General features: G+C 42.8%; 1 protein-coding gene across 1 annotated transcript; it reads left to right on the top strand.

Moving 5' to 3' along the window:
- Positions 1 to 5,465: 5,465 nt before the first annotated feature.
- LOC137646530 (uncharacterized) lies at positions 5,466 to 6,608 on the top strand. Its single transcript, XM_068379637.1, has 3 exons — positions 5,466 to 5,809; positions 5,977 to 6,138; positions 6,242 to 6,608. The coding sequence occupies exons 1-3, from the start codon at positions 5,466 to 5,468 to the stop codon at positions 6,606 to 6,608; spliced, it is 873 nt and encodes a 290-aa protein (XP_068235738.1).
- Positions 6,609 to 9,527: the final 2,919 nt, after the last annotated feature.

Genomic DNA, 9,527 nt, shown 5'->3' with positions numbered 1-9,527 from the left:
TGAGTGTAGACTGCATTTTTGATACATAATTGCAATTGAGTGATACATAGAGAGGGATCAAAAGGAGTATAACTGAATGAAGAATTTCGTAAATATCCTTTAAAGCTTTGTCAGTGTATCGTAAAATTGAATTGGAAGGACTGCTATTAAAATAAAAATAGTTAAGCGCCGTTACAATATTGAAGATTATAAACCAATCTAAGTTTAGTTTAGTAAGATATTATTTGGAAAAGTTTGGTACAATCGTCAAAAAGAAGTTTAGTACGATAAAGAGTTCAGTACGACAGTTTAAAGTAAACTCTCAAATGAAAACGAAGCTATCTTAATTTCGAAGGGAAATTTTGGCTTAGAATGACACCATCTACCCATATCAATGAGTTTCCATTATAAGAAATCAAATATTACCTATGTCGACAAAGTTTTCGCCGCCGTTTCTCTCTTTTTTTTGTGTGTGTGAACAACTTCCCAGCCACAATTTTAATCATAGTGAAACTTTTAGGGAATATTTGTTATGCCTAGACATTGAAAATAATTCAATTTTGAAAGTCCTAGTTCAAAGGTCAAGGTCAAGGTCAATCTAAATGGCGAGGAATAAACTACCGTCGTGGAGGTCACAATTTTACTCATTGTGAAAATTCCAGGTATTCATCATTATGTTGAGACGTGAGAGATTTAATATTAAAAGTCGTAGGTCAATGGACAAGGTCAAGGTCAATGTCAAGCAAAAGGTTGAGAAATAAGCTACCACCACGCAGGTCACAATTTCATTCATAGTGAAACTTTCAGAGATTCAATGTTATGTTGAAACGTGAAAGAGATTCAATTTCGAGAGACCTAGGACCAAGGTCAAGGTTAAGGTCGAGTAAAAGGTCGAGAGATGAACTACCATCGTGGAGCACACAATATTACTCATAGTGAAACTTTCTGGGATTCATTATATGTTGAGACGTAAAAGAGATTCAATTTAGAGAGTCCTAGGTCCAAGGTCCAGGTCAAGGTCGAGCTAAATGTCGAGAAATAAACTACCGTTGCGGGGATCACTATTTCACTCAGTAAAACTTTCAGTGACTCATTGTTATGTTGAGAGGTTGAAAAGATTCATTTGAAAGTTCTAGGTTCAAGGTCAAGGTAAAGGTCAAACAAAATTTTGAGAGATAAACTACCATTGCAGAGGTCACACTTTAACTCGTAGTGAAACTTTCAGTGATCCATTGTTATGTTGAGAGGTGGAAGAGATTCAATTTTTAAGTCCTAGTCAAAGTTCAAGGTCAAGGTCGTGCAAAAGATCAAGGTCGTGCAAAAGGTCAAGAAATTAACCACCGCCGTAGAGGTCACAATTTTACTGAGCGAAGCTTTCAGGGATTCATTGTTATGTGGAGACGTGGATAAGATTAAATTTTGAGAGTCCTAATCAAAGGTCAAGGTCAAGGTCCAGGTAGAGCAAAAGGTCGAGAAATAAGCTACCGGTGCGGTGATTACAATTTTACTCATAGTGAAACTTTCAGGGATACATTGTTATGTTGAGATGTGGAAGAGATTTATTTTCGAAAGTCCTAGGTCAAAGTCAAGGTGAAGGTCAAGGTAGAGCAAAAAGTCAAGAAATAAACTACCGTCGCGGAGGACACAATTTTACTAAGTGAAACTTTCAAGATTCCATTGTTATGCTGAGACGTGCAATTCAAATTTGAAAGTCATAGGTCAAATGTCAAGGTCAAGGTTGCGCAAAAAGTCGAGAAATGAACTATCGTCGTGTAAGTCACAATTTTACTTAGAGTGAAACTTTCAGGGATTAATTGTTATATTGAAAGACTGAAGCATTTAAATTTTGAAAGTCCTAGGTCAAAGGTCAAAGTAGAAAAAATATTTTGTTTCTAATGCATCTTATCTTACATTATCATAGAACTTCAGAAACCTCCAAGTCGCTTATTCTAGTATCTTTATAACCAATTGAAATTCTATTACATTTCCAGTATGGGATTTCTTATGCTATTTGTAAAAAAAAAAAATCTTTCAAGAGTTTGCTTTTCCTTCGAGTTTATTTGCACTACTAATGAGGTCCAGTCCTTTTTATTATTTTTATATACCTTTGAGTTCTGTTATACCTAACAACCAAGAGGAATATTGAAAAACGGAATAAAAGAATTACAAAATTCTGAAACCAGAACTTAGGATGAAGAAGCAGGAAAGCCAAGAGAGAAGAACAAGAAAAGTTTTTATTCTGAATTCTCAAAAGGTTGAGTTGCGTTATTTAGTTTTAAATTAGTATTACATTATTTTTTTAATATTCTCGAATGATTATTATTATTATTATTATTATTATTATTATTATTATTATTATTATTATTATTATTATTATTATTATTATTATAATCTAGAACCCTAGTTGGAAAACAAAGATGCTATAAGCCCAAGGGCTAAAACAGGAACAAAATAAATAGCATAGCGAGGAAAGAAAACGAGGAAAGAAACTACAAGGAAAGTAATAAACAATTAAAATAAAAAAAATCAAGAGCAGTGACTACATCAAGAGATCTCTCATATATGAACTATAAAAAATTTCAATAGCAGTAACATTACAGATCTTTCATATATAAACTATGAAATAACAACAGGAAAAGAAGAAAAAATAGTGTGCCCGAGTCTACCCTCAAGCAAGTCGATAACGGTTAATGAGAACTAAATGGTTTTTGAGTTACAACAAACTCAACCATTATCGAACAGTGAAAAGGAATGTCCGTTAGTATAAGAAGGTCGTACAATTCCACTAATGCAAAAAGGTGGCATTATTATACTTTACTTGTATGTCCGCACGTCTCAATGTAATTCGGATCTCTCGTCAATAAATCATCAGTGTCGGAAACTATATCTCTGTACCCTCACAACTGGTGACCCCGGAGCAGAAATGCCCTTGGACACTCCTTTCCTTTAGCGGACTTAGAACGGCGCTCGGTTGAGTGATTTGGATCGTGAGGTACAATGAGACCGCCATTAACAGACTAATTACGGCGCTCTCGTGAGCGTTTTGGTCAAAATATTTCCGATGCCTAACAACAAGTTTACCGGTTTCGCAGCTAACAAGGCCACCGTATCCAACCCACCAGCGACCTTGCCCGCTGAACAACACGCCAACCTGGCAAACATCAAGCTGCCGCCATTCTCACACAAAATCGTCTCGCCATGGTTGACCCGTGAAGACGTTCAATGTCGCATCACGCTAATCCGCCTCAAGCATTTTCTCTGCTACTTCTAGGTCCGCACATCTCAATGTAGTCCGGCTCTCTCGTCAATAAATCATCAGTGTCGGAAACTGTCTCTCTGTACCCTCACAACTGTGACCCCAGAGCAGAAATGCCCTTGGACACTCCTTTCCATTAGCGGACTTAAAACGGCGATCGCTTGAGTGTTTTGGATCGTAAGGCACAATGAGACCGCCATTAACGACTAAATACGGCGCTCTCATGAGAGTTCTGGCGAAAAAATTTCCATTGCATAACAACGAGCTTACTGGTTTTGTGGCCGAGAAGACCACCGTATCCAACCCACCAGCGACCATACCCACTGAACAACACGCCAACCGGGCAAACATGAAGCTCCCGCCATTCTCACACAGAAACGTCTCGCCATGGCTGACCCGCGCAGACGTTCAATTTCGCATCACGGGACTCACCCGGGAAACCGACAATGCCAACCTCATACTGTCAGTGCTACCAGAAGACGTTTTTGACTGGTTGGCACAATGGATAAAGTCCCGGGTAGGTCGTCCATCATACACAGAACTTCGGGCAAAGCTTATAGAGTTCTACTGTATGCCCGTACCTGAACGTGCCCAAAGAATTTTCGACCTAATGCAGCAACCCCTCGGGGACCAATCTCTGACAGAAGCATGGGAAGAAATGCAGAATCTAGTTTTCTTTCCCGGCCGAGACGCAGACGGAAACAGAAGGAAGATCGACCTAGACAGAGAAATCTTACTACGTCTCCTTCCACCAGAAGTCAGGATTCAACTCTCGCAACCCCACCAGCTGGAAAGAGATGACCGCATCAGGAGAGAGCAGTATATCTTTGACGCGGCTAGAGCTTCAAAGCTCGCCGTAACCAACACTATCAGCGAAGTAGCAGCGGAAGATTCCACCTCAGACCAAACCTCCGCCGCCATCACAAGGCCAAACTACCGTAACCACGAACTAACATGATGTTTCTACCTTAAAAGATTCGGTAAAGATGCAAGACGTTGCGAGCCACCCTGTTCATTTCCAAAAAACTGCCGAGGTGGCTACGCAAAGTGGCCGCAACCTTCGCACCCACGCACACGGCCTTCTACATCACGTCCTATCAAACAAAATATTCCTGGTAGACACGGGGGCCAACCAACTCCATATTGCCGCCTACAAAAGCCGAAAAGAATCAACCAATTGACTCTTCAACAAGACTTATAGCAGCCAACGGCACACATATAAAGAGTTACAAGATGAAACAGACGAAACTCTGCTGATTACAAAAGCCTTTCACTTGGAATTTTATCATTGCTGATGTTACAAACCCTATCCTGGGAGCATATTTCCTAGGCCATCACGGAGTCCTGGACGACATGACCCAGAAAAGATTAATAGACATTGATTCATTCCAATGCACAGCCTTAACCCTGGGCCCTTCAATGCCCGCCACTCACCGTCTTTCTACTCACAGATAAAACACCCTCCGCCATGAATTCCCAGGCATATTCAAGCCCGAGTTACGACCGACAACATGAAAACCCGCTAGGCACGACATCTACCACCACATAACAACGAGGGGCCCACCAACGCATACAAAGTTCCGCCGCCTACCACCTAACAAACTCCATGATGCAAAGCAGGCCATCCAGGAGATAGAAAGAATGAGCATATGCAGGAAGGCCTCCAGCCCATGGGCCTCCCCTCTCCATATGGCCAGGAAATCAGACGGGACATGGCATCCTTGCGGAGATTACAGACGCCTTAACCTCGTCACCACAACTGACCATTATCCTTTGCCCCACATCCAGGACCTCACTGGGCCCTTAATGGGGCAAAAGTCTTCTTCAAAATGGATCTTTTAAAATGCTATTTCCAGGTCCCTGTCAACCCAGACGACATTCCAAAGACGGCCATCATCACCCACTTCGGTACCTACGTCTTCACATACTCCAGTGTCTGATGGACAGCATCCTGGGGCACTTGACATTTTGCTGCTGCTACGTAGACGACATCCTGATATTTTGAAAATCGCAAGACGAACATCTTCAGCATATTCAAACTGTTCTCCGTCGGCTCCAAGACAACGGGCTAATCGTACGATTTGACAAGAGCACTTTCGGCACCGATTCCATCGACTTCCTGGGCCACATAACCTCCAACGAAGGTGTACGTCCCCTAACATAAAATACCAAGGCAATAGAAGAATTCCCACCACGAAAAACCATAAAAAAACTACAAGAATTCTTCAGAATGGTTAATTATTTCAGGCATTTTATCCCTAATATTGTAAGTATCTCAGGGCCACTGTCCGATGTCCTAAAGGGTAAACCAAAATCGTTGCCCTGGAATGCAGAGCTGCAGTCAGCATTCAAAAAGACGAAGGTAGCCTCCGCCAAAGCTACAATGTTGGCCTTTGTCACCCCAGGAGCACCCCTGCAGCTGACCACCGACGCCAGCAACACAGCCTGCGGAGCCACCTTAGAACAAGTGGTCAATGGCGCCCTGCATCCTATAGCCTTCTTACGAAAAAATTCGACGGTGCCGAGCAAAATTATAGTATTTTCGACCGAGAGCTCCTTCCAGTCTAAAAATTGGTAAAACACTTCAAGTACATTTCAGTAAGTACCCCTTTCACCATTCGAATTGACCACCAACCACTTGTCCACGTCTTCACAAAGACAGGTGACGCCTGGTCAGCCCGTCAACAGAGACACCTCGTTGCCATCGCAGAATTTGGATGCACACACCAATATGTACACAGGAAGAAGAATCCGGTGGCCGACGCCCTCTCCAGGATAGAAATAAACGCCGTCCACCTCGTCATTCACTACGAGGACCTGACACATGAGCAACAACTCGACCCAGAAACTCCAGCCTACCAGACAGCCATCACGGCTTTAAAATGGGAAGACGTCCCGTTAAGGTCATCTAACACAGCCCTCCTCTGCGACGTCAGTACTGATACCTTCCTCTCGAAGAAAAGCCGTCCTCGATATAGGACACTCTCTCTCCCATCCCTCTGGCAGAACAACGGCAAACATCATATCCAGCAAATTCATCTGGCATGGGATGAAGAGGGATATTACCCGGTGGGCTCGCAGCGGCATCAACTGCCAAACAAGCAAAATTTCCCGACACACAACATCAGAAATCGGGAACTTCAAGCAACCCATGAGACGTTTCGGCCATGTGCATATCGACATCGTTGACCCCCTTCGCCCTTCCGGCGGGGACCGCTTCCTGTTGACAGCCATCGCCAGGTCCACCAGGTGGATCGAAGCAATCCCCATGCAAGATTCATCAACACCCTCCTGTGTCCATACCCTCCTTTTAAGTTGGATCAGCAGGTTCGGCGTTCCAGATGACATTACAGCCGACATTACAGCATCCTGACATATGTCTGGGGTGCCTTCACAAAATCACTTGGGATCACTGCCCACAGCACAACCTGCTACAACCCCACTGCCAACGGAATGGTCGAACCAGCCCACCAGTTCCTAGGACTATGCACCGCCCCCAGATTCAACGGAGAACCATCATCAGCAGAAAAAATTTATGGAGAAACCATAGCAATGCCAAGCGAATTCTTCCCAGCGCTATCCAACAAAAGCTACCAGACCCCTGAAAGAATCAGACACGTCGTAAGCAAATTCACCTTATGTCACCGAAATTTCAACGACAAAACAAAAAAATTCTTGCCGCGAGAGCTACGGACGTGCGACTTCGTTTTCATCCCTGACTACGCCCACCGACCCCCACTAAGACGCCCATACAAAGGACCCTACCGATGGAATAAAAAAAAAGAAAAAAAGTGGTTTGTGTCTAAGAAAACTTTAAGGTTTGTATTTTATGAAAAAAAATTATTTTTCATATACAGTGTTTTGTAGAGCTCAACTCCCTCCCCCCCCCAAAATGTCTTAATCTGTTTATTTTTTTTCCAGGTACTGACAATAGCCCCCTTCACTTGGAGGGGAAGTTAGGTTAACACATATGGCAACACTGGAATTGTAAAAAAAGTACTTGTATATGATAGAACGTCCCTAATATTCCAGTCCTCTATTATGTCAACGAAGAATTGATGGCTATATGGTTGGGTAAACCGTTAAGCATAGTAAAATTAGCTTAAATTGCAGTTTATTCAGCTTACTTACTGCTTGAAGATGATTGCAAAGTTGGCGCCTGACAGGTCAACAGTGGTCAACTCAGTTCAACCCAAACAACCATTAAGCATAGCCCATTTATAAGTTGGATGGAGTCACTTACCAAACTTGTCATTGACGTCAATGTTTTCTTAAAGTGACCAGTGACCTAGGTGGAGTTTTGGAGAAATGTTTTTAAGGGTGTCATAAACATTAATGGGTCACAGGAGCTATTGAAATGGCATATCTGGTCTTGGGCCTCAGAAGTGAATTCAGATGTTAGGAGGAGAGTGACTGTGTTCGAGTTTGGTCTGAGCGAGTCTAGAGTTGTCAGGACCCCTTCCGAGAATGAGAGATTTGGGCTCTACTGTTGTTAACAGAGGGTTTTTGGTGACAAGGGAATCTTGTCGCGTTGCAGGTTTGCAATTAGAGATTTCCTAGACATTGCTGTTGTGAGCCCCCAGAGACCTGCACAGCGTCGTGTGTGGCCATACTGTTCCACGGTTAAGAATGTTTAAGTAACTTTGCAGCTCAGTGGTGGACAGAATATTGATGCGGACAGTGTTGCTTTGAGGGAAAATTATTGCAGTACAGTATTTTTCACAGTTATATGTTCTCTATAGATGGTTTATTAGAGAGTGAGTGTTCAAGTTTATTACTGGTCATTTCAGATGTCATAAAACCATAGTGTTGCGCGGTTCTCCTTTAAGCTTTGTGTGGGAGTAGTGTTTTTTCATTAAGATAGTTGGACCACCCAGGCAATACACACGTTCGTGATTATCATGTACTAAAACATGTTGATTTGATACTGATTAAGGAAAATTTGTGAATGTCCAGCATGTGAATTGTTTTCTATTATTCAAAATTTGTTTTTTTTTATATTGAGGCTGGAGTGTAAAGGGGTGCTAATTTTGCTATTAATTGTTTATTTGAGTTGACAAAACAATGTTAATGTATTCATAACAGTTTTTTGTTTTCCTTTACAAATAAATATTTTTTTGCTTGTTTTTATGAATACAGCATTTCATTCCAGTCCCTTACACTAATGTGCTTCCCTTCTCAGCCACTGTTTTTTCTTTTTCTTAGTTTTTAAATCTTTCTAATAAGTTATTTATCATATTTTTTCCTCCCACACTGTGTCCCGTTATCAGTTAATAAATGTTCCCTTTCACCTAATGTTCTGACCCTTACTTAAACTGGAGGCTATCTAACCTTAAATTCAAGCTATTCACATATACTGCTAATTTTTCCCAGAAATGAATCAGCGGTCACGCTACACGTTTACCCAGCAAGATTAAGGCGGGGAAAAATAAAAAAAAGAACTAAGGTTCTAGCTGAGTCCTCTTGCCCAGTATAAATCAAGGGGTGGTGCCCAGTGCTCTGTTCTCTTGAACAGCTACCTAGATTTTTGGGTATTCCACCATTGTATATTTTTTTTGTAGTGAATGTTGGGTTGTGGTCGGCATTCGGACACTAGGCAGTTCGGGTGCTACCTCTGGCCACAGCCCGCAAACCACTACATAATTTTTGGTGCCTAGACCCAGGAAACACCAACCTTTAGTAGGTATGGCATCATCATCATCAAGTAAGCACGGAAGGGCTAAGAAGAGCCTGAGCCGGGATATAGCGAGTCTGGTCCAGATTGTCAGTGACCTGGTAACTCAGGTCAAGTCCCTGACACTTGAAGTGGCGGCACTGAAGGCCGTTGAGCTGTCACCAACGTGCCACATTGCCACTGAGGTCACATCCATAGTAACCACCAGTGCTCCTTCTACATCCCCAGCTTGGCCAAACATCAATGGTCTGGCATTTCCAGTAACTGGAGCAGAGCCAGTGATTGGAGGTCTCCAGCCCCCTCCAGGGATCACACCGTTATTCCCATCTGTACCTGGCTTCTGAGAGTCTCCTGCTCTGATTAACTGCTGGCTTCCTCACCTGTTCCGGCAACTAACCCGGTTAGTCCACCAGGGATTACAGCCAGTAGACTATGGGAGCTGTTCCTGGTCAACCTGGCCGAAGCCAGTAGCCCAGAAAAGGTTCCAGCAGCTACCGCTGAGGCAGTTCTTGTCAAGACAGGGGCCATCCTAAAGCACAGGCGCCAGGCCAAGGACACCACCATACCAGCCATATCAGAAATGACTATGTCCCAGGAGTCCACCAGCGAAGATTCTGG

This window comes from Palaemon carinicauda, chromosome 9 (genome assembly GCF_036898095.1).
Source record: "Palaemon carinicauda isolate YSFRI2023 chromosome 9, ASM3689809v2, whole genome shotgun sequence".
NCBI classification, from domain to species: Eukaryota; Metazoa; Arthropoda; class Malacostraca; order Decapoda; family Palaemonidae; genus Palaemon; species Palaemon carinicauda.
The sequence above is the reverse complement of the archived record's forward strand: the minus strand, read 5'-3'. Positions and strand labels throughout refer to the sequence as shown.

What these genes read in the sequence shown, in the direction of transcription:
- LOC137646530 (XM_068379637.1), top strand. Translation starts at nt 5,466, where the DNA reads ATGGTTAATTATTTCAGGCATTTTATCCCTAATATTGTAAGTATCTCA. An exon ending in TCCTTCCAGTCTAAAAATTG is followed by an intron (nt 5,810 to 5,976) that starts GTAAAACACTTC and finishes ATATGTACACAG; the next exon opens with GAAGAAGAATCCGGTGGCCG. An exon ending in TGGGAAGACGTCCCGTTAAG is followed by an intron (nt 6,139 to 6,241) that starts GTCATCTAACAC and finishes TCCCTCTGGCAG; the next exon opens with AACAACGGCAAACATCATAT.